Source organism: Lucilia sericata, unplaced genomic scaffold (assembly GCF_015586225.1).
Source record: "Lucilia sericata isolate MDLA Ls3-8-SP2 unplaced genomic scaffold, ASM1558622v1 Contig000484F_arrow, whole genome shotgun sequence".
Lineage (NCBI taxonomy): Eukaryota > Metazoa > Arthropoda > Insecta > Diptera > Calliphoridae > Lucilia > Lucilia sericata.
In genome coordinates, this window is record NW_023994499.1 from 129,718 (window position 1) to 156,915 (window position 27,198).

The 27,198-nt window shown below is 31.4% G+C and overlaps 1 protein-coding gene across 1 annotated transcript in view; it reads left to right on the forward strand.

Moving 5' to 3' along the window:
* Positions 1 to 27,198, forward strand: part of LOC119605426 (muscle calcium channel subunit alpha-1-like) — a 310,164-nt gene that overhangs the window by 125,417 nt on the left and 157,549 nt on the right. The window contains exons 7-9 of the mRNA XM_037958526.1: positions 3,011 to 3,063; positions 19,146 to 19,292; positions 20,708 to 21,179. Of these exons, the coding sequence (XP_037814454.1) occupies positions 3,011 to 3,063; positions 19,146 to 19,292; positions 20,708 to 21,179 (672 nt within the window). The remainder of the gene's footprint in view (positions 1 to 3,010; positions 3,064 to 19,145; positions 19,293 to 20,707; positions 21,180 to 27,198) is intronic.

The following is a 27,198-nucleotide window of genomic DNA, read 5'->3' on the forward strand; positions in this document are numbered from 1 at the left end:
TGCAATAGTAACATCGATACTGAATTATTTCCAAAAAAAGAAGAATGTTGCCGTTCATAATACCACTTGTTATGTCAGTTGATAACTCAAGTAAATTTTAGTTGAAATCCATAAATGACCCATACATTTCAATAGTTTTAGGGTTTGCTTGTCCATATCCGATCAGCACCCCTTGAAATTAAAAAATGTATATATGTATGTATATAATATAATCCTTATATATGTATACCCGCTGTAGTTATTAGAAACCCGTACAATGCAATCCAAGATATAAGTTATTACAGTTCTGGTTCATTTTTACATATGCAATAGAACAGCCTTAAACAAATTGTACATTGGGTATCCCCTGGAATACCTCTCAATCCATAAATGACCCATACATTTCAATAGTTTTAGGGTTTGTTTGTCCATATCCGATCAGCACTTCTTGAAATTAAAAATGTATATATGTATGTATATAATATAATCCTTATATATGTATACCCGCTGTAGTTATTAGAAACCCGTACAATGCTATCCAAGATATAAGTTATTACAGTTCTGGTTAATTTTTACATATGGGCAATTCCATAAAATGGTAAATCACGACTGAAAAAATAAAACCCCTCTAACTTTTGCATTTTTGAAGATAATTCAACAAAAATTGGTATATCATCTTTTGTAGCACCAAAGATGAAGACTGTTGAAAATTTTTGATATCGGTCTATTTTTACACCTAGCCCCCATACAAACGGACACGCAAATATCACTTTTTAGATCATAATTCTGTTAATTATAATACTATTCCTTCCAAAATCGGCAGATCTACAATGTATATAAGCCTAAACCATTATGACGATTTTCATAACGATTGGGCCTCGTTTGACCATTCAAAATTTAATTTCAGAAAAACACTTAAACGTCCGTAACTTACTTATAAGCACTAGTATTATAATAAAATTTGGCACAAATAATTTTTATATGAATAAAAATCCCACTCCAAAATTTTATGAGGATCGGTCCATATTTGACCCTAGTCGTCATATAATTTCTGTTTTTTAATTTTATCTATAAATTGCTTAAACATGTATATAGGTCGGCCATGTCCGACTGCACTTTCCTACTCCTTTTTATTTGTTGAGGTGTGTGTGTGCATATATTTCCAAAATATATATTTTATAACCTAAAAAAATCAGAAGAAAAATCAATCACATGCGATGTGTCACGTACGATATTCAAAAATGTTCATTTTAAAATTATATTAATTTTTTTATTATTTAAAAACTATGGATTACGAATCAAAAATATGTCAAATAGTGTAAGAAATTAAAACAAAAAAGATACACCTACAGAATTCGCAGATTTTCGTAAATATTTACATGTACTTCAAAAACACTTCCGTTTTTCGTCACGTATGATATCGCCATATTTTAATCCATATTTTGGAAAACAAGATTCCGAATGGGATGATTCCTTTTGCAAATAAAGTATTCTCAGAATGGAGCAGAATGTCAATATTGTTTTCCAAGTACTCCCATTTTTACCAAATCTATACCACTCTGAAGGCGTACGAACGTCACATACAAGCGTATGGAATTGCCCATATGCAATAGAACAGCCTTAAACAAATTGTACATTTGGGTATCCCCTGGAATACCTCTCAAACGATGCGTTTTAATGTACTAAATACGAGAAAAATAAAAAAATATATACATATTTATAACAGGGCCTCAGTGTTTTACCTGCGATTGAAAATATTGATAACAGTACAATATGTTACAATTTTTTTCTTTTTAAAATGGGTCTCAAAAATTTCGCAATTTTGAGCTTATCGCGGAAAAAATAATTAAATTTTTGATAGAGTATTTCTGATTCACAAAACGATTTTTAGTGTATTATAAGTGGAATATAAATTTCAAAATAATGTAAAAAATTCTGAAAATTGGAGCCATTTTATTTCTTACAAATTGTACTGAGGTAAGGATTTTCAATCTATGGTAGGGAACTGAGGACCATTCGAAACAAATATTTTTTATTTTTCTCGTATTCGGTACATTAATATGCATCGTTTGAAAAGTATTCCACGGGACATCTTGTTTAGGCTGTTCTACTGTATATGTATAAAATGGACAATATATACATACATATGTATTATTTTAAAAAAATTTACTTCAAATAGAAGGCTATGAAATATGTAATATTCAATTATTTCTAAAGTAAGAGCCCTTTATCGCCCTTTATGTTTTAACAACATAATTTCACTATTGGAATTTAATGAGAGCGAAAAAGTTTCTCTCAATCAAATTTAATGTACATAGTATATGTACTTACATATGTATAAACGTACTTTTTGATGTTATGGATGACATTTTACACATTAAGTTATTAGTTATTTCAGCACAAGCGTATTTTAAAATAATTAAATTGATTCCAAATTTACAATAAATGTGCAACATTATATGTTTATTAACTGAGTTATACAAATTTATCTTGGATGTGTTATATTTCACTAATTAGTGTGTAAAACCAGCTTCTTAAAATTTCAGTCCAGAGAAACTATTCCTACCGAAATATCGTATTAACACACGTTAATTGCAAGATCCCCTTTAAAAGGTAGGACCTAGAAACAACCAATCAAAAAATCCCTTTTGTATGGAATCCTATCATCGTCATTATTGTTTAAGAAACCTGTATAAATATCGCCAAAACAATTTTACAGATCGTACTTGAATTATGTTAAATAATTCGGGACAACTTTCTTAATTTTTTATTCAAATGCGTATCTCAAGACCAGAATCAAAAATAAGTCGGATTAAAACGTTTAAATTTAGTAAAACTGACGAAAAAAACTCATGTTGAGCATTGCGAAATAGGATTCGAAATATTTTTGTATTTTTAGTTAAGCCCATAATTTTATTATTGTTATTATATTATTATTTTTAAGAAAAATATATATTTTATTTGTTGCCTATATTTGCTGATATTTATAATTTCTTCATAACAATATGTTGTTTAACAAAACATACACTAGGGGAAGTTTTTCAAATGTTCGGATGGATCTAAGATGCTTGAAGCAGACTGCCAGTAAGTATTTTAAATGTTTTAAAATATAAATTAATTTCTAACACCAAAATAACAACACATTTTTCTAATATGTACTAAACAGTTTAAAATTTATCAAACTCATATGTATTTTAATTTTTTAATTAAAGTTGAAAGTGAGTTTTTCCTAATTAAATGTACGCAACTGTAAAGGTACAGTTGCGTTCAAAATAATAGGAGTAAACATTTAAAAAAATTTATATATAAATTTTTTAGTGAAATATTTAGATTTTTTTAATAGTTTTATAATTTATTCTTTAATTAGTTCTCTAATTTTTATAATCGTTATTATAAATACCTAATAAATTTATTTAAAAAAATATATATGTATATATTTTTTTAAATTTATATCCAAAATCTATTGTTCAAAATAATTGATTGAAGTTCAAATATTAAAAAAACAAACAAGTTAGAATGCCTGCAAGCTACTTTTTATTAAAATCCAATATAAATATATGGTTAAAGTTATAGGGCTGAATTTATAGTTTATACTAAGGTTTTACCCTGATAGCTTTATATATCTATGAATTAAGCTCGTTTAAGTGATTTTCGGATGTGAACCTTATATGGGAGCTATGATCAATTATGAACCGATCCGTATATGTATACACAAAACTTATTCGCGTCAAACTTTATCCCGATAGCTTTATTTATCAATAAAAAATTTTAATTTAAGTGATTTTCGAAAGTGTGAGCTATCACCTGTTCCTGTATATGTCTGATTCCTGTTCATATAATGTCAATATGTACAAACTTTGTGTTGATACCGATATATTTGAGGAAGTTATAAACGATAAATAAATTTCCGGGAATACGTACCTTTGTATGGGGGCTATGGCAAATTTTGGATCGTTTGTTACAATTTTAAACATAATTAATCTATAGATGGCAAAAAATAATCTGTGACAAAATTTGTCGAATTATCTTCGGTAGTTTCTGAGAAACTACTCAAGAATTAGGAAAAAAAACTTAATTTTTTTCGAGGTAGTCTAATTTTTACTCACAACTTTTTACGTTGTGAACCACTTTTGCTAATTTTCAATACCAAACTGCTTAGGAAAACAATGAATATTCCCAGTGAATTTGGTTGATTTCATTTGCTTAGTTTTAACGTGAGCGTGTTTTAACCAGACGGGCAGACGGACATAGCTAAATCGACTCAGAATTTCATAAGGAACCCATATGCAAAGTATATGGGTTTCGGATGAATATTTTTTGGTGTTACACACGGAATGAAAAACTTATATATACCCTCTGTCACCACTGATGGTGGTGGAGGGTACCTAAAATTTATTTATTCAGAAACCGTTTTGAAACGATCTACCACCATTTTCAATATCGGTGAACGATTTCATTTCAGAAAATTACTTTATTGCTAGTAACTGGCTTAAAAAAGCTTGTATAACGATGAAATTCGACATAAACAAGTTTTATTGGAGCCGACATGTTTTTGTCAAAGTTTATGAGGATCAAAATTGGCAAGGTGCCGATTGCAAGGGCTGTTACAACAAGCCTCGAAAAGGACACTAAAAACCTAAGACCACAGCATCAGTATACACTACTGATAACGTTGAGGAGTCAAATCCTAAAATCGAGGAAGTTACCATTAACTCGCCAGAAGAAAGTGTAGTTGCCCTTTCCAAAATTGGAAAGGCGCCGATTGAAAGGGCTGTCAAGACCGGCCCCGACAAGGACACTAAAACACCTAAGACAGTACCCAAAGCATCATTAGCAAGTACTGGCATGTACACCCGCCAGAAAACAGAACCATCAACAGTACCCACTGCATTAATAGCCACTTCAAGCTACCCGGAGGAGTCAAATCCAAAGAGCGAGGAGGTGATAACCAACTCGCTGGAAGACAGTTTAATGGATGACCATGATTGAGGTTATCCAAATAAACCTCCATCGGAGCGAGACAGCTACCAACGCTCTGATGGCTAAAATTAACACAGGTAAAATACATATAGCTTTAATCCAGGAACCTTGGACGATTCGCAACAAGGTTTCTGGATTAAATCACGTAAATTTCCAACTTTTCTACGCTGATACAGGGTCTCGCCCGAGAACATGTTGTGATGCCAACTCCCACCATGTAGCTTTGGGTAGTACAAACACCAATCGCAGGGGACAAGCCCTCATGGATTTCCTTAATACTAAAGACTTGATAACATTGAACTTAGGTAATAAAGCTACCTTCGTCAATAGAATCAGAGAAGAAGTATTTGATATAACTATATGTTCAGAAGAGCTTATAAACGAAATTCAGGATTGGAGAGTTTCGGACGAGCACTCCTTTTCTGACCATCGGTACATAAGATTCAAAATACTAAGGCCACCACCAAAGCCGATAAAGTTTCGGAATAAGTCTAAAACTAATTGGACAATGTTCGGGACCTTACTAAAGAACCGTTTAGGTCAGGACACTTTTCAATGTCAACATAAAGAGGACATAGATGCCAAAGTGGAAACGTTCACAAGTGCCCTCGTTGAATCGTTCGAGGACAGCTGCCCTCTGCGAGAGGGGAGATCTGCCCAGGAGAAACCGTGGGCAACTAGGGAGATCCGGAACCTTGGGAAGACTCTTCGCAAACTATTTAACCGGGCACGGCGTAAAAAGACCGCAGTATACTGGGATGAGTATCGTAATAAACTTGGTGAATATAAGAAAATCGTTCAAAAAGCCAAACGAGACTCCTGGAAATTTTGTGAACAGGTAGATAGCGTAAATGACGTATCGAAGATAAAAAATTCCTATCCAAAACTCATGTCCAACCGGATTCTATGATCGATGACACGGGCAGGAGGCTAGAGGATATGGAGGAGACAATGAAACTCCTAATGGACTCTCATTTCCCACCCGGTATATCGAATAACATTGATGAACCGATATTGGAGGAAGGGGAGGGTAACACGGAAATAGTTATTACATCTGACATGGTTAAAGGGGCAATCAAGAGCTTTGCTCCCTATAAAGCTGCGGCACTTTTGCAGATGGAGGCGGGACTGGTTTTAGTACATCTGTCACAGATATTCACTGCATGCTTAAAATTGACATATACGCCAGTTAAATGGCAGGATGCAAGGGTAATATTTATATCCAAACCAGGGAAACCTAGCTATGCGACACCTAAGTCCTATCGACCGATAAGTCTTACGTCCTTCCTACTTAAAACTTGGAACGGATAGTCGATAGCATGGTTAAAAGCAGTATACCATACAAAGACCTTAAATATAAGCAGCATGCTTATGTAAAGGAACGATCGGTGGAAACCGCTTTAAACGAAGTCGTCCACTACATAGGTGAATCTTTCGATAGCAAACTGTATACATTGGCGGTATGAATTGACGTCGAAGGCGCTTTCAATAACGTGCACATTGATACCCTTATCCAATCCCTACACCAGTTTTATGTTGACCAGGTGCTCCGTAACTGGATCAACTACATGCTAAGGAACAGATGGATAAGCTGCGAGATGTACGATATAACTATCAGGAAAAAGGCATTTCGCGGTATACCACAGGGTGGCATTTTGTCACCTTTACTCTGGGTTACCACGATTAATAGCCTCCTAAGGACCCTAACCGAGACAGGGAAAGGATCCAAATTACTTGTGTAGAAGAGCTGAGGAGGCTCTGAATACGGCCTTGAGCTGGGCTCAACCGAGAGGCCTCAATGTTAACCCGGCGAAGACGGAAATCTGTCTTTTCACAAGAAAGACAACAATTTCTACGTATACTGAACCTTGCTTCCTGGGCAAGAAGATACCGGTGACAGACAAAGTTAAGTACTTAGGTGTAATACTTGACCGGAAATTAAAATGGAGACACCACATAGAGGATAGGATCAACAACGCACATCGGTGCTGGGCGATTTGTAGGAGAACCATAGGCATGAAATGAGGTCTTAGTCCTACTATGACAAATTGGCTTTATGAAAGTGTAATTAGATCAATTCTAGCTTATGCTACAATAATCTGGTGGATTGCTTTGGACAAAAAGTGTAATATCAAACTACTATAGGGAGTTCAGCGTACATGCTGCTTGGGTATAAGTGGTGCCATGTGTACTATTTCAACCAAGGCTCTGGAAACGTTGCTAGATATTCCACCCATTGAAAGATATTTAAGATATGAGGCGGCGCTTACAGACGAACATACAGCTTACAGCGAACTGGCAAAAAACGGTTATAGGACACGTCATCAATGTATACTGGACACATTGGAAGGTTAAACACATTCATCGGACGTGCCTGATCGCATACCAGATACAGAATATGTCGGAAACTTTGAAACGCTAATCCCAGATAGAATGTCATAACACAAACTTCCAGGCAGAAGTACGAGCAATAACGGAATGTGTAAATTGGATTAGAATAAATATGGCGCCCACAGGGCTTAATATATTTACCGACAGCCAGAAGGCAATTAGGGCGATACCAGGTGATTGAATTAAATCTAAGACAGTATTGGATTGTAAGAAAGCTTTAACTGAATACTCTCCCAGAGGTAAGGTTTACATCATATGGGTATTTGTTATACAACTTATGATTTCCCTCTTCTGTCATCATGTCTCAACACTTGAACAGCTGATGTCGTAATAAATATTAGGTCTGTTCGCGTACTCGATAATTTGTAACAATTTGCAACAATTGTTACTGGATTCCGTTCGCGTTCGAGCGATACAAATTACAGTTCGTTGATAGAGAATTTTTTGATTTTACTGGATATTTTTTCCCCAGCAAAAAATATCCAACTTATATTCACAACATATGTTTGTTTTATGAATATGTAAACAAACCAAAGAAATCGAAAATTTGGTAAATTTAAATTTTTTTGAAAGAAATATATAAAAAATTAACGCTCGAATATTAAAAAATTATTTGTAATTAGATTTATTTTAATTTTATTTATCATAAATTAGTTTTTAAAAGAGTTTATTTGTTGTGAAAAATCATAACAAATATTGTCAATCTAGCGATTTTAAAACAATTTAGTTTGTCTTTTAGCGATTTTGTGTAAATTTTTATTTTAATAATATGTTTGTATCATAAAGTTTTAAAACAATAATATATTTTTAATGATACTATATATTTTGTGAACTTTAAATATCCATTTATTTATAGGAAAAATCAAAGTTTCAATTATTTGTTTTTTTGAGATTTCATCAAAAGGGCATTACAAATCTTTGTTTGTAAACAAAAACTTGCACATTTTTTTTCTAAATTGGCTTTCGCGTACTTTTTTGGATATTTTTTTGATTGAGAGTAAATTAAAAATTACTCTCTATCATAAAGTTACTGGATATTTCTTACAGGAAAGTACGCGAAAAGACATATTATTGCGAGCGATAGTCAATTTCTTTACGTAAAGCTTACGTACTTATGATTTTTAAAATTTAAAACTTCAAAAATGGAGCTTTTTCACATCTTTTGCTCTTAAAAACTAAGTTAACGAAGTGATCGGGGAAAACTAAAAATATATTCGTACTATATGGACTATAACAAAACGGAATTGGTTTATGAGAACCCGTGAATTTTTTTGGTGTATCACTGTGAAATTATTTACACAAAACCATAATTAACATTTTCTCGGTATTTTTTATGTCCAGCTTTTTTTTGTTTTGTCCAGCTTTTTAAAACCCGATGTCCATCTTTTTGCGAATCGGAATCTGGCAACCCTAATTCAGAGCCTCCTCAGCTCTTCTACACAAGTAATTTGGATCCTTTCCCTTTAAAAGTATTACGACATCGGCTGCATAGCAGTCAGGTCTAAGTCTTTTATCAGTTAGGGTCCTTAGGAGACTATTAATTGTGGTAATCCAGAGTAAAGGTGACAGATAGTTATATCGTACATCTCGCAACTTATCCATCTGTTCCTCAGCATGAAGTTGATCCAGTTACGGAGCACCCGGCATACATAAAACTGGTTTAAAGCGGTTTCCACCGATCGTCCCTTTAACCATACTATCGACTATCCGTTCCAAGGTTTTAAGTAGGAAGGACGTAAGACTAATCGGTCGATAGGACCGGTTTTAGCTAGCTTTCCCTTGTTTTGGTATAAATATTACTCTTGTATCCTGTCGTTAAAATGCTAATGAGAGTTCATTGTCTCCTTCATATCCTCCAGCATCCTGCCCGTGTCATCGATCATAGATTCCGGCTAGACATGAGTTTTGGATAGGAACTTTTTACATTCGATACGTCATTTACGCTATCTACATACCTGTTCACAGACAAGTTTCCAGGAGTCTCGTTTGGCTTTTCGAGCGATTTTATTATATTCACCAAGTTTATTACGATACTCATCCCAGTATACTGCGATATTTTTACGCCGTGCCCGGTTAAACAGTTTGCGAAGAGCCTAGCCAAGTTTTCAGATCTCCCCAGTTACCCCGGGGTTTCTTCTGATCAGATCTCGCAGAGGGCAGCTGTCCTCGACCGATTCAACCAAAGCATTTGTGAACGTTTCTACTTTGGCGTCTATATCCTATTTATTTCTACATTGAAAAGTGTCCTGTTCTCGGGCGAGATCCTGTATCAGAGTAGAAAAGTTGGAAATTTACGTGATTTAATCCAGAAAACTTGTTGCGAATCGTCCAAGGTTCCTGGATTAAAGCTAGATGTATCTTACCTGTGTTAGTTTTAGCCATCATATAGTAATATAATATTCTCAGGTATAATAATATAATATTCTCAGGTGGCGGACAATCTGCTCTCCCTCTGCTTGAGTGAAACTAAAGCTGGGAGATGACAGATGGTCCATCACCACCCTCCTCATATAATAATATAATATTCTCAGGTGGTAGACAATCTGCTCTCCCTCAGCTTGAGTGAGACTAAAGCTGGGAGATGACAGATGGTCCTCTATCCGCCACCCAAGGACGCACGACTGCCAAATTTTGCATCCGTATGTTCTCTCAATGTGTGATGGTTTCATTACATATTGCGTTAGACGATCCCATCCGTACTCTTCTTCTCCTCTGCCCCCTTTTTTGTCAACAAATTGTTAAAATATTTCTGAATTAAGGGAGATTTCAACCATTTTGAATCATCTTGAAAATTGAGAACCGGACGGACATAGCTTAATCGACTCAGAAAGTGATCCTGAGCCGATTGGTATACTTTATGGTGTAAGACCAATATTTTTGTGTGTACAAACATTAGCGCAAACGCATAATATCCTCCCTACTATAGTGGTATAAGGTATAAAAATGAAAATAAAAATTTTCATTTTTCAAAAACAGAAAAAACGGTTTTGGTGAAATTTTATATGGCCAATTTCATGTCAAGTGTCCCAACTTCTATAATAGATGTCTTCCGATTTGGATGAAATTTGAGTGTTTGGGTGAATCTCTTAAGTAAGAGGGAAAAGGCTGGACAAAAGGAAAATATGCTGAACTCTCTAAGCCGAAACAAAATCCCAATGATTTTGTACTCAGTACAATTTAATAAATGGAAGAAAAGGAAAATAAATAAAACAATAGAATTAGGATTTTTTCTATGTATGTTTATTAAACTGTTGGACAAGGGATTTCTTACCAAGGATAGGAGGACTATATTGTTAGGAGTTAGAATGAGTGACATATTGGAACTTGTACCAGGGGCAGATAGGTCTGTGGATGTTTCGAAATCTCTATGAAATTGGTTAGAAACGGAAGGCTGACTTGTAACAGCCGGTGGAAAATTTGGAGAAATTGTATTACTTTTGGGTTGAGACGGAACACGAAGAGTATCGGACAATTCAGAAAACTTAGTAAGGATATTACAATAAGCAATGTAAGTATTTTTATACTTGTTCTTAAACGCTTCTAAATTTTCGGATTCGTCATTGTCTGACTCTTCTTCATTTTCCTTATCGAGCAATAATTTATCATATGCTGACTTGATTCGATTCCAAGTGGACTTCAATTCATCTTTGTGGATTGCAAGTGCATGAATTGAATTTATGGGATATCGATTTTCATTATAGTCAGCCTCGAGTTCAATAATACTATCGGCAAGACGGACAAAATGGTCTAGAGACATATTGACGGTTATTATTGGAAAAATAGAAATTTAGAACTTAAAAATTCGTTTCTCTTACAAACGTTGGAAAAATCTCAGAAAAATATAGAATTTTGGATGGCAAACAATCGCGTTATAAAACTGAATAGAAAAAACAACCACTTAGGAAAAAATTAATTTTTGGAATAATTAGTAGTTTTATACCTCTGGATTTTTATGTTGAAACAACAACAATGTAACTGAGATTTGTTTACAATTGAATTCAATTAACTCTTTGGAGATCAGAAAAAAGTGTATGAAATAATAACAGAAACGTATTTTGCAGAAAAACTGTATGATTTCACTGGACAATAATAAGTTTGAACAATAGTAAGTTTACAGAATTATTTATATGCAAAATGGTACTAAGAATTTTAATCATTATGTATACACAAAGTGATGAAAAAAACAGTTTTTCTTGAATAAGAAAATATGAATCTATTCAATACAACAAGATTCTAAGATAATATATTGATTATTTAACAACATATTATATAAGACATTAATGACCTTAACAATCACTCAAGGGTTAATGATGATCAGTTGCGTATTGAAAAAGAAAGAAGAAAAGGAAAAAGAAAATAAATATATTTCTTGGGTATACACACCCACTAACGAGTGTAATGCTTATGGATGATGGACAATGTAATACACAAGCGGACAAACGTATGTAAATATGGATAATTGTAGGTAATGTTATCAAGCAGAAATAATATCCTTTGGAAATAAACAAAATAGTTTGTAAGAGAAATAACATTAGTAAATAAATGTGTGGATTTGTATTACAGGGAATTGTAATGCAAATCCACACATCTCTTAACCTTTTTTTACTTTACAAACACTTTTATGCACTTTGTAATTAATATAAAATCGAAATGCAAAATAAAAGAAAACATACTAACCTTTGTAATATGTTGTTAATGAAATATGAATAAAGAAGTAAATGGAACAATTTGTTGATAGGAAATCCACAAATGAGTCTCCGAGAGTATATGAACTTTCAATATAAATCCGGTTCGACTGGACCAAATGTTTGGATGAATCTCTTTCGGAAGAGGGAAAAGGGCTGGACAACTGAAAGCGATGCTTATCTCTCTGAGCCTAAACAAAATCTCATAGATTTTGTACTCAGAATAATTGAACAAATGTGTATGGAAAAAAGGAATGAAATAAAACACAAGTAATTAGGCATTTCGTTATAATATTTATTCAATTATTTGGATGAAGGATTTCTTACCAAGATGGACTGTATCGTTTGGATGTAGATATTGATTTCTTTTAGAACATTATGGCAACTAATTGTATACTGCAACTAGGGTTGCCAGATTCCGATTCGCAAAAAGTTGGACATCGGGTTTTAAAAAGCTGGACAAAACAAAAAAAGCTGGACATAAAAAAATACCGAGAAAATGTTAATTATGGTTTTGTGTAAATAATTTCACAGTGATACACCAAAAAAATGCACGGGTTCTCATAAACCAATTCTGTTTTGTTATAGTCCATATAGTACGAATATATTTTTAGTTTTCCCCGATCACTTCGTTAACTTAGTTTTTAAGAGCAAAAGATGTGAAAAAGCTCCATTTTTGAAGTTTTAAATTTTAAAAATCATAAGTACGTAAGCTTTACGTAAAGAAATTGACTATCGCTCGCAATAATATGTCTTTTCGCGTACTTTCCTGTAAGAAATATCCAGTAACTTTATGATAGAGAGTAATTTTTAATTTACTCTCAATCCAAAAAATATCCAAAAAAGTACGCGGAACCAATTTAAAAAAAAAAAATGTTTTTGTTTATAAACAAAGATTTGTAATGCCCTTTTGCTGAAATCTCAAAAAAAACAAATAATTGAAACTTTGATTTTTCCTATAAATAAATGGATATTTAAAGTTCACAAAATATATAGTATCATTAAAAATATATTATTGTTTTAAAACTTTATGATACAAACATATTATTGATATAAAAAATTACACAAAATCGCTAAGAGAAAGACAAACTAAATTGTTTTAAAAACGCTAGATTGACAATATTTGTTATGATTTTTCACAACAAATAAACTCTTTTAAAAACTAATTTATGATAAATAAAATTAAAATAAATCTAATTACAAATAATTTTTTATTATTCGTGTGTCATTAATTTATATATTTCTTTCAAAAAATTTAAAATTTACCAAATTTTCGATTTCTTTGGTTTGTTTACATATTCATAAAACAAACATATGTTGTGAATATAAGTTGGATATTTTTTACTGGGGAAAAAATATCCAGTAAAATCAAAAAAATCTCTATCAACGAACTGTAATTTGTATCGCTCGAACGCGAACGGAATCCAGTAACAATTGTTGCAAATTGTTACAAATTATCGAGTACGCGAACAGACCTAATATTTATTACGACATCAGCTGTTCAAGTGTTGAGACATGATGATAGAAGAGGGAAATCATAACTTAGATGTATAACAATTGTACAATCAGTGTTGGCTAACATGATTTGACAAAGATAACATAAAAATTATTGCAGTGTGCTAAAAAAATTATATTTAGCTGGACAAATTAAATTTTAGCAATCCAGCCAAGTCCAGCCACGCTGGCAACAATAACTGCAACACATAGCAATCAGCATTTGTATAGGTAAGAATTAATTAGGGTTTACAGGGAAAAATAGGAAATCAAGTAAAATTGCTATATGTTGTTTTTTGGCGGTTGCAGTGAGTACTATTAGATAGTAGGCCGACACAAAATTTCAGCTCTTTGGTCAAGACTGTTTTTAATAAATTTTTTTGGTCCGAAAAATTAAAAAAAAATTGTACCTTAAAGGTGCCTTTCGAAGACCTTTCATATGATACCAAACTTGCTTATATTTTCTGTGTAAGAAATATTGAAAAAAATTATAAAAACTTAAAAAAATACAGTTTTAACCTTTGATCCAGTTTACCATACCATATTTACGCCAGGACAACAAATTTGAGAAATGCTATTTTAGAATGAACAAATTTTTAAATTTCGGTTTCGAACATCAACAACTTCGAGCCACCTTAATGCATGCACATATATACAGTACGGGCTCGATTTGCGCAACCTAAAGGAAATTGGGGTTGTTGTAATTTGCGAAATGTTGCAATGACCAACCACTAAAATTCCATACAATATTATATAATTTTTTGTCAAAAGCAAGAAATTAATTAATTTTTAAGTAATCAATTCATTTATTAATCAATAAAAATAAAACTAATATATTACTTATTATATATAAGTTGCACTTATCGCGTCCATTTTTTGAAAAAGTGGCTTTTATAAAGACTGTAATGTTAAAAAATCGGTCAGTCGCAATAATAGGTAGTTGCGCTAATCGAGCCCGCACTGTACTTTCGTCCTCCGTCAGAAGAAGTACATGTATCATTCATATTTTGATATCATACATATATTTTATAAAAGTTTTTGGAGCTGCACTAATATTGGCATTATGATTTCGTATCGAAAACTGCCGTATGTATTTCAAATCTGACTTTATGTATATAATTCTACATGAGAATTTAATGTATACGAACTTAATTTGATAGAATTTGGATGCACTATAATAAGAGCAAAAGAAAAATTGCAATTTTTTAACAAAAAAAAAAAAAATTATATATAATATTCAGTGCCCTTAAAAAATAGTGTTAAAGTTTTTTATTTGTTGTAACCCGTCATCAAGCTAATAATGTTTATTTGAGGGTTAATAATTTCCCATCTAACAAAGGTTTTTTTCATCATCACCTCCAAATTTGTTAAAACTCCACCAAAGTTAAAGTATCTTCTCATCTAAAATTTAAAGTATCTTCTCATCTAAAAGGTTAATGATAGAATTTTTTGCCGCATTTTTCTTTGCAAAAAGCATATTTTGATTATGCGTAAAGAAATTAATACTAAATGCTCCTTTGGAGAATTATGAAAGTGTGAAATTAGGTCCATTTTTATTGGTTATTCCTATAATATCAATTATTAAAGTATGATTTACTATCAATTCCGCTCTGTAAAAAATGTCGCTCAAAATCAGTGGTTTCCGCCTTATAGTATACGCACAATTGGTACTAACGATGAATTTTTCGGAACGAATATTCGTCGTCAAAATTAGGGTATATAAAAATGTACACAATCATTGCGTATGACGAAATTCGTCGTACGTAACGAACTATGCGATAGGTTTATTTCTATTTCTTACACAGACGAACTTTTTAATTAATTGGGGAAATTTGTTTTAAAACCAATTCCGGTAGCCCGAATTTGCTGAAATTCGGTGGTTGTGAATACAGCTAATGACAATACAATATTATGTTCGAATATTCGAAATTATGTTCGAAAATTCGAAGTTATGTTCGAAAAATGTTTTATGCTCTTAAAATAATCTTTGGGTCAAAAAAACTAAAAATAAAATATTCGAAAATTCGAACCAGTTCTCGTGGTTCGAATTGTCTGAAGTACACTTGATGACACTACAATACTATGTTGGAATATATAAAATTAAGTTCAAAATTTCGAAGTAATGCTCGACAAAATTTTGAAGCTGTTAAAATAATCTCAAAATTGGGGATATTCTTTTCTTTAGTTCTTTTCGAGGCCAATTTTTTACATTTTTTAATTTAGAAATAATGTTCGAATAAATTTTAAAGCTGTTAAAATTATTTTTTAATTTTAATTTTTTGTTCCTTTTTCTTACTTTTTCCAATTACGAACAAACAAATTTTGAAACGGATTCGCAGTACGAATAATTTGATTGTGTTCCATTCGGCGAATTTACGCGAATTTTTGTTGACTAGTTCGTCGTGCTATACGAAATTCGTCGTTCGTCCAAATTGTGCGTATACCATCAGATATGCAGATTATTTGAATTTTAAAACAATTATTGCGGCATTGTGATCACCAGTGTTGCCAAAACCTAATTGCGAAAAAGTGCTAGATTGTTTTGAAAAAAATTTTAAAAAGTGCTAACAAAAATAAGTTTTTAACAGTCTTATGCAAAAAAAATTACAACATGCTTACTAACCGTTGTTAAGCTAAATTCGATAAAAGTATATCCAAAAATGATAATTAGCTTAAAATACCTGTAGTAAACCATTGTTAAATATACGAAAGTTAATAATGGTTCAACCGTACTTTAAACCTATATTAAAGTCAAATATCATTATTTTATTACAATTTATAACTGTTGACGTTTTGTGAACAATATTGTTGTGTTAATTTTTTAAATAAATTATAAAAAAATAAATAAATAAAAAACAATATGGACACACTTTTCCTTTTATTTTCAGGCTTTGTCTCCATATTTTTTCTTTTCTTTTTGCCAAAAATATAAATTTTGTTTATAAAATAGTTTAGTGATGTGTAAAATATCAATGCAAATTTAAAGAAAACGTTACTCGATTACTTTCTTTAATCAAAATATAATATTGCAATTACATTAGTTGTTTTATTTGATTTATACGTTGTTTTTATTAAATAAACAAATACAACCCCATTTCTATGTTATTGAAAACAATTATTTTATATAAAAGCATAAAAAAATAATATTAGACACGAATACCAAATGAACTAATAATCGTTCATATACAACATTATGAAAATATTGACAGAATAAAATAATGGTATTGCCAGCATCAAATCTAAAAAAACATTAAAATGTATTTTAGTTAAAATACTGTTTTTGCATATACTTTTTTAATAATGGATTATTAAGCTAAAAGTCGTTGTTAACTAATGTACACTTTAAGGTCATAATAAGGTTTTTTTGCACAAGACTGTAAGTTTTTAAAATAAACTACATAAATAATATTTTTTAGCTTAGTACGCAATTGGACCAACTCCACTTATTATGGGTCGATTTTAATACAGAACAAAATGTTTATAATAACTAGTTTTAGAGTTTTTCGATTCTTACTTTACTACGCAAACGTACCAAATCCACTTATTATGGGATGATTTTAATAAGGAATTAGAAATGCTTATTCAATAATTTTTTTTTTAATTTTTTTAGATCGGAAGTAAACAACCAGATTCTAGAACTGCGACATTGCAACTAATAATATCGCCATTAATTCTCGAAACAGTTCTGTCGAAAAATGTTGTGTTAAAAAGTTCCTATGAAATCATTTCTTTCAATATTTCCATTGTTACAAATATTTACATTGGGATACTAGTCCAGATTTTAAAAACAACTACTTCAAACCAGCAGAAAAATATTTCGAATTTATTGTAAGAAATTTTAATTATAATTGACGGTTTCCAAAAATTGATCCCAATCTCAACAATTTGAATCATAAATCGCTGGAATAAGATCTAGTTCTAAAGAAGGTGTATATGTTCCCTAAAGCTTCTCTAGAACTAATCTGAGGATAGTAAACTCAAACTAGTTCCAGAAACGTTACATTGAAGGAGTTTGTTGATGCAAAATTTTTTAGTTGTGAATATTTTTGAAATTGTTTTTAAAATTATAATTATATTTTTAATTACAAGTCTAAAGTGAAGAGACAAATGAAATCCTTTGTAAAGGATATTACAATTCAAAAATTTTTTAGAAATGTATATTGAATATAAGATTTTAGTTTAGCTTTGTGCCTTTTTCCATAGCAAGTGGCCCTTTAAAATGTAACTTAAGCTCATGTATGTATGTATGTATGTATGTATGTATGTATGTATGTATGTATGTATGTATGTATGTATGTATGTATGTATGTATGTATGTATGTATGTATGTATGTATGTATGTATGTATGTATGTATGTATGTATGTATGTATGTATGTATGTATGTATGTATGTATGTATGTATGTATGTATGTATGTATGTATGTATGTATGTATGTATGTATGTATGTATGTATGTATGTATGTATGTATGTATGTATGTATGTATGTATGTATGTATGTATGTATGTATGTATGTATGTATGTATGTATGTATGTATGTATGTATGTATGTATGTATGTATGTATGTATGTATGTATGTATGTATGTATGTATGTATGTATGTATGTATGTATGTATGTATGTATGTATGTATGTATGTATGTATGTATGTATGATTGTAACTTTTAACATTGGGGAATTATTTCATAATAAAATAAGTCCCCAAATTTGAGGACTTATTTTATTTTTGTTTTGGGGAGTTATTTCATGACGCCTTTACAAACGTAAAGTCTAATGAAGAAGTAAAATGAAGTTCCATCCATATTACAAAAAAATAGAATAAAAGTCGTGTGATTTATATATATATTTTGTGTTTACATGATTGGTATAAAACAATAACAAAGTAATAAAATAGAAACAGCTGTTTTAGTTTTTATACCCTACACCATTTTAATGGGGAGTGAATATTGGGTTTGTGCTGATGTTTGTAACGCACAATAATATTGTTTTTGTCGAGATACGAGTATATTAAACATAATTATTAACTTAAAAGTCCTATTCGTCCGGTTCAGTTGTATGGGGGCTAGGTGAAATAATGGACCGATGTTTACCATTTCCAACAGGCTTCGTCTCCGGTGACTGTTACAAAAAAATGTGATTTAGTTTTCATAATAAAGCATTTAAGTTGAATTGTACCTTGCTTCAGATATACTTAAGCCATTTATTGTTGAATAAAATTATGGACATTTAAGTCGAATTTTGAAGGGGGCTTTGAATCTTCAAAATTGCGACCTGTAGTTTAATTAAAAGGTTTACAAGCCCTATTCAGGGGTTCAGTTGTATGGGGGCTAGGTGAGATAATGGACCGATGTTAACCATTAGCTAAATCGACTAAGAAAATGATTCTAAGCCGATTGGTATACTTTAAGGTGGGTATAGGACCAATATTATTGTGCGTTACAAACATCAGCACAAATCCAATATACACTCCCCACTAAAGTTATGTAGTGTATAAAAAGAGAAAAATATATTGGTGGATGCTTTTTTAAACAGCAGTTACTGTTGAATATAATATAAATTATAGTACATAAACCCTTTTAATATAATTCTTTATTTGTATATAACAAATAATAGTGGAACGTATTTGATTTATGAAAATGGTGATATAAACAAGCCTAGACTGAAGGAGCGAGAATGGAAGAATAACAAATTTCATTTTGACGATGTGGCAAAAGCAATGTTGACTTTATTTACGGTATCAACGTTTGAAGGATGGCCCAAGTAAGTATTACTTTTAAACGTTTTTATTTATTTAATCTGTAGTAATATTTATGCCCATTTTAATCACTAAGAACTAAGTTGAGTTGCAAAACTGCGAAATATTGCTTGAAATCAGGCCTAAAAGGGATCCAAACCCTTTTCGGTTCGAGACCTTCTCAAGAACTAATTAGACAATTTAACAATTTAGAGTATTTTATTTCACTATATTTAAATTTTTTTGAATGTGGGACCCCTGAATCAGTTGCCAGAATCCATACGGTCAATAAAGTGTTGAAAAAAATAATTTATGATCTCCATTTTCAAAAAATAATATAAGAACGCATTTTTAAAAATCTTTCGTTATGTCCCTATTGTTATTCTATTCTATTATTATTTTCTAATACCAACCCAGCATAAACTCGGTAATGGCTTGTACTTTTCACACACGCAGATAGGAAATGGTGTTTCTGTGTGAAAAAAATTATTGGACGCACATTGTCAGTAAGACAGCGAAGTAACGAACAAGAAGCCCTGTACCCCGTTTCTGTAACTTTTAGTGAGAAGTTCTCACACCGAGAAGTGCGAAACAAAAAAATCACTGGTTTCTAGATTTTTGTTTCGAAGTGTTTCTTTAACTTAAAGTAAGAAGAGGCAGCACGATTTACGTTTTTATTGGAAATTTCTCAAAAAAAGCAGCTGTTAAAAACATAAAAATAAAAAGAAGAAAACAACAATTGTCAAACAAATTTATAAACGAAGATTAAATAAACAAACAATATAGAAATTAAATTGAAATTGTAAAAAAATCGCACCAAATTGTCCCCGGGAAAATTCTAAGTATATGCCCACGTACTTTTCCATCTTTTGCTTTTGCATAATCGAAATTCTTCCTATTTTCTAAAACATATTAATTTTAATATCAATAAATTATAAAAACAACATTACTTTTTCTTTATTTCTTAAATTTTTTTCTTAAAATTTTACTTTCTGTACCCTTTTGAAATGTGAATTTTTTTGACAGTTCATTTCTTACAAAATTTTCTTACAGAAACACTTTTATTCAGAAATTTTCAATAACTTACGTCAAAAAACTTAAATGACAGATAGTTCTCACATAAAGAGATTACAGAAACACTTGCATGTAAGGAATGACATTTTGTTTCAATTTAGGTACATAGTTTTTTCTTCAATGAACTTTTTAACTCCTAATTTGTAAGCACTTTTTTTAGTTTTCAATGAAAGTTTTTGCTGGGAATGAAATAGGGAAGAACAAAAAAAAAAAGCAATAAAAAAGTAATATATTAAAGAGTTAAATACCGTATAAATATTAATTTAGTGGTTAATTTTATATAATATTATGTTTATTAACCAAAACATTTAACTTTTACAAATGTATTCTTTGTTTTAAATAATCTATTCTTTACGCATTCTATTAGCCTTCTTTATGTATCAATCGACTCAAATAAGGAAAACGGAGGACCGATTCATAATTTCCGGCCAATAGTTGCTGCTTATTATATTATTTATATCATTATTATTGCCTTTTTTATGGTTAACATATTCGTCGGTTTCGTGATTGTCACATTCCAAAATGAAGGAGAGCAAGAGTACAAAAATTGCGAGTTGGATAAAAATCAACGCAATTGTATAGAATTCGCATTAAAAGCAAAGCCAGTGCGTCGTTACATACCAAAGCATGGCATACAGTACAAAGTGTGGTGGTTTGTGACATCATCATCATTTGAATACTCAATATTTGTTTTAATCATGATAAATACCGTAACATTAGCCATGAAGTTCCATAAACAACCTGAGTATTATACGGAAATATTGGATGCATTAAATATGATATTTACAGCTGTATTTGCACTGGAATTCGTATTTAAACTGGCAGCATTTCGTTTCAAAGTAAGTTTTGTTAAATATTTTTAAGCTATGTAGTGTAAAACATCCTGCAAAATACATACATGTATTTTCCAGTGGCATAGAAGTACAATAAGTCTATATTCGGCCTTTGCATAATCTTATACAAAATATTAATTTTATAAAGTTTCAAATTATTTAATTTTTCCCGACTCTAAAATTACTTTAGCAATAATACAACAAAAACATCAACAATTTACGACAAATGAAAAAAAAAAAACAAAATGCATTTTTGTCAAAGCATGCAAAAAATTGTCTTTTTCGATGAAACAAACGGAGTAACAAACTTATATGTAGGTGAAGGGTATAAAAAGAGGGAAATAAGTAACTTCTAAACGGTTTGACCTACTTCTAAAACTTAAAATTTAATAATTATTTTTCAAGCAAAAATTTTTTTCCTCAAAAATAAAACTTAATGTTAAGTTTTATTTTCTGTTCAAAAATAAAACTTCTTTCTTGAATTTATTTTTTGCTCAAGAAATACTTATTATTTTTGAATTTTATATTTTTCATAGAAAAATAAAAATAATTTTTAAGTTTTATATTTTTGCTTGAAAAATAAAAGTTATTCTTGAGTTTTATATAATTTTTTCAAAAATAAAACTTAATATGAAAATATATTCCTAAGCTACGTTCAGACCTATCAAACATTTGATGAGAAAGACGTAACCACTAATTTTTGTAATTCTTTTTTCGATTCTGCATCATTTTTGTAATTGCAAATATTGTCGAAACAAATAATAAAGACGTTCTGAACTGATGTCGTCAAAGATATATTATGTTTATGCAAATAAATATATATTTTAAGGAAATCAAAATGTAGATTTCTTAGGGGTCACGTCATTTTCGTCAAACATTTGATAGGTGTGAACGTAGCTTTACAAATATAAATGAAATTTTGATTAAAATGTTATTATAACATTATTCTTTATTACAATTAAAATTGTATCGAAATAATTGGAGCATTAGGATGATTTTCGAAAGAGTGCCTTTTATGACACTTAGGTTATTTATGTACCGAACTCTGCGTTAAACTAACCTTTTCAAATGAGACCAAATTTTCGCCACATTTTACATATACTCTTGGATATTATTTGATTACAATCCTAATATATATTATAAATTTCTTTGCAAGTGCTGAACTGAATGAATTATTTTTCAGTGTTCATAAACTCAGTTTCCTGAACGTAATACCTAAGAATCTTCCAATCTGTGTTAGTCAGGAATGCTATTTCCGGAATAACATCACTTCCAAGATACTTGGATCTAACTTCTACGAATGCCTGGCAGTGGCAAAGAAAGTGCTCCAGAGTTTCACTGTTCTCTCCACATGATCTACATTCGTCTGAATCCGCACGTCCAATTTTGCATAGATGTGCTCGTAATCCTGTGTGTCCACTCAGAATACGTACCATCATACTAACTTCAGACTTGCTCATTTTGAGGAGATTTTTCGTCTTGCTCTCATCAGGGTCACCCCATAGGATCTTCGTGTTTCTACTCACTGTTTCATTATTCCTAGAGGCCTTATGGGATTCTTTCACCCATATTTTTAGTTCAGCTTTTGTTGCGTCGAATGGTTTCACGTTTGTCAGGTTAACTGCCTCGAGCTCCCTACCTTTTAAAGATATTACATTCGCCCTTTCGTTACCGACTACTCCCAAGTGGGCTGGTACCCATATGATGTGAACCTTACCTCTGGGAGAGTATTCAGTTAAAGCTTTCTTACAATCTAATACGGTCTTAGATTTAGTTATATCACCTGAAATCGCCCTAATTGCCTTCTGGCTATCGGTAAATATAATAAGCGCTGTGGGCGCCAGATTTATTCTAATCCAATTTACGCATTCAATATAGAACCCCAATTGAAGATGGGTGGAATATCAAGCAACGTTTCCAGAGCCTTGGTTGAAGTAGTACACATGGCACCACTTGTACCTAAGCAGCATGTACGCTGAACTCCCTGTAGTAGTTTGATATTGCACTTTTTGTCTAAAGCAGTCCACCAGATTATTGAAGAATAAGCTAGAATTGGTCCAATTACACTTTTATAAAGTCAATTTGTCATAGTAGGACTAAGACCCCATTTCATGCCAACAGTTCTCCTACATATCGCCCAACAGCAATGTGCCTTGTTGATCCTATCCTTTATGTGGTGTCTCCATTTTAATTTCCGGTCAAGGATTACACCTAAGTACTTAACTTTGTCTGTCACTGGTATCTTCTTGCCCAGGAAGCAAGGTTCAGTATGCGTAGAAATTTGTGTCTTTCTTGTGAAAAGACAGATTTCCGTTTTTGCCGGGTTAACATTGAGGCCTCTCGGTTGAGCCCAGCTCAAGGCTGTATTCGGAGCCTCCTCAGCTGTTCTACACAAGTAATTTGGATCCTTTCCCTTTAAAAGTATTACGACATCGTCTGCATAGCAGACAGGTCTAAGTCCTTTCTCGGTTAGGGTCCTTAGGAGGCTATTAATCGTGGTAACCCAGAGTAAAGGTGACAAATTCCACCCTGTGTTATGCCACGAAATACCTTTTTCCTGATAGTTATATCGTAAATCTCGCAGCTTATCCATCTGTTCCTTAGCATGTGATTGATCCAGTTACGGAGCAATCATATTATCGACTATCCGTTCCAAGGTTTTAAGTAGGAATGACGTAAGACTTATCGGTCGATAAGACTTAGGTGTTGAATAGCTAGGTTTCCCTGGTTTAGGTATAAATATTATCCCTTGCATCCTGCCATTTAATGGGGGTATATATGAATTTCAAGCATGCAGTAAATATCTGAGTCAGATGTACGGAAACCAGTCCCGCCTCCATCTGTAAGAGTGCCGGGAAAATGCCATCCGGCCATGCAGCTTTATAGGGAGCGAAGCTCCTGATTTAACCATATTATTAGCCTTCCCTTCCTCCAATATCGGTTCATTTATGTTATCCGATATACCGGGAGGGAAATGAGAGCCCATTAGGAGTTTCATTGTCTCATCCATATCTTCCGGCCTCCTGCCCGTATCATCGACCATATGGTTACTGAAAAAATTTTCAGTAAAAGTTAAGTAAGAGTTTAAAACTTGAGTAAGCGGTTTGTGGTCTGTATAAACAACAAAAAGTCTCCCTTCCAAAAAATGTCTAAAATGCTCTATGTTCAAAAATATTGCTAATAACTCCTTATCAAATGAACTATATTTCACTTCGGAAGGCGTGAGTTTCCTCGAATAAAATGCTATAGGTTCAATTTGATTGCCTATTTGATGTTGTAAGACTCCCCCGATAGCTATGTTTGAAGCATTTACAGTCAAAGATAAATTAGCGTCGGGAATAAAAAAGTTTGTCGCTTTTATTGCTTTAAATACGTAAACAAAAACCATATGTTTTTTGAAAGCTGAAAATAAAATAAATCTTAATAATATGAACTATTCAGTGTTTTTTTTTATTTAAAATGAATGAAAATATATTATTGACCGCTTGTGCAGTAAATTTAATGTTTTGTTTATAATTTTTTTATTTTTTCGGCTCGAGAAATAATAATTTTGGGAAAAATTTCATGCGAAAGAAGTGGTGCTTATGTTTTTTCGTAAGTTGGAAAACAAGGTTGCCAGATAAATTTAACAATGTTTTTCACAATAAAAACAGAGTACTGCTTTTGAGAAATTATTTCGCAAATATTTCATACCAAATATTTTATATGTAGTTTGACAGCATTTCGCACGAAATTTTGAACAGAGTACCTAGCTTAATATTAAATTATTAATAGAAAAGAGAGTAAAAGAGATCAATATGATAACAGTTGTATGAAAATTTTAGTTAAATATAATATTTTTTTTACTAATAATGCATTTTGGTTGAAAATTTTACTGATTACTGAAAAAAAAATTCAGTAAGATTTGCATTACCAGTATTTTTTACTGTTTATTGAAATTTTTTTCAGTATTCAGTACAATTTTTCTGAATAATGTAATTTTTTTCAGTAATCAGTAAAAATTTACTGAATACTGAAATTTTTTTCAGTAATCAGTAAAGAAATTTTTTGCAAAAACCAGTAAAAATTTACTGATTACTGAAATGTGTAATGCAGTAAAATTATACTGCAGTGTGCACATGTATGCTCCAGATAGGTATAAGTTTGTTTTCTTATGATATATTAATGTATGTACATATCTATAATAAAAAGTGCAAATATCTTATTAAGTAATTCACAATATTTCCCAAAATGACATTTTTCAACTAAATATTATAATATTTTAAAGATTTCCACAGATTTCGGTTAACCGGAAATAAAGGAAAATTAGTACATACTTTTTCTCTAAGTGAATGAATATTATTTATTATTATTATATTATTTCACACGAGCACACAAGTAGTATGATCTGCAAAATTTTGTGTAGAAGGATGGGATCGACAGAAACTCGAAGGTTTCAATCAAAGAATAAATAAGAAATGAAACTGTTGTCAAAAGTACCTAAGTCTACTGTCATCCGGTACCTAACTCTAAGAATGTATTAGTAGAATTCTCAAGTCTACATAGTTGCAAAAAACCGTATTGAAAAATATTGAAAAAAAATATTACATTTCAATTTATACTTTGAAAGGTTTCTTAAGATATTTTCCACATATTTTATCTACAAACATTATATAAACACGTCTATTTGTTTTTTAATCTATAATATTGAAAAAATAAATTATTTATTTGAAATATGTTTTTCGTTTACCATACGAAAATTTACAACATTGTTTTTTTTAGTTTTAATTTCAACCAACAAAAATTCAATGTCAAAAAATAAAAAATATTTTTTTTCGTTTGTAAAAAATATATTATTTTCGGGCTATTAAATGTGTTCAAATTGTGCAAAAAAAAATTATAAAATATAATGTTAAGTGATAAAAAATATTTCAAAGTGCTATTATCCTCAAATTTTCGCGAAAAAGTTTTGAAGTTTGGAGAGAGAATAAAATTTTTACATATGGGCATTTCCACCGAAAAGTCCACGGTGGCTCAAAAACTAAAAGTCATCAAAAATAAAATTTCAACTTCTATTATTATAGAAAAAGATTCAAATTTTATTAAATTAAAGACCCCAAAGCTTTTCTTAACCACTATGATGAGAAATCGGAATTAAAAGTTACAATAATATTTCAGGCATATTTTTGCACCTTTAGCAGCATTTACTTTTAATAGTTTTTATTATTTTAAAGGCTAATATTTAAATGGACTTTTATCGGAAAATATTTGTTGGAATAATAGTTATCTTAAAACATACAAATATAACAAGTAAGAGTGTTATATTCGGCTGTGCCGAATCTCATATACCCACCATCAAACCGTATGCCGTAAAAGGAATGCTCCCCTATAAACATCAGATATTTGGAATATGACTTAAGTCAATTATGGCCCGAGCTCTTTTGAACTAGCAAAATATAAATTAAAAAAAAAAAATATTTTATTTCAATTCTTAAACCGTGAGCGTCAATTATGAACCGATACTCATAAAATTTTGTACATTCAGGGCTATACTCGTATTTTAAATAAGGAACACTTGTAGTTTATTAGCCAAAACTCTTTCCTGAAGGGAACCTTTTGTGTATTACCGACACATTCCGCATGAAATTCGGAGCGAATTTCATAACCGCATTTCATAACTCATATTTTAAGCCAGTAATGATCGTTTAAGTAATTTTTTGAAGGGGACCTTATATGGGCGGTAGGGTAAATTATATACCGATCCTCCCTAAATTTGGTGGAGAGATTAAACTTATGTGCGTCAATTTTCGTCACATTCATATTTTTAAGCCAGTAATGAGCATTGTAGTTATTTGCAGAGGGGGATCTTTTATGGGGGAAGGGTCATTTATGAGCCGATCCAAAAAAATTGGTACAGAGGTTTTGGCTCGTAAGAAACTTACGTGTGTAGCATTTCATCGTTTTACTCGTATTTTTAAGACAGTAGTAAGCGTTTAAGCTATTTCCTGAAGTGGACCCAAAAGGGGGAGTAGGGCCAATTATCGAC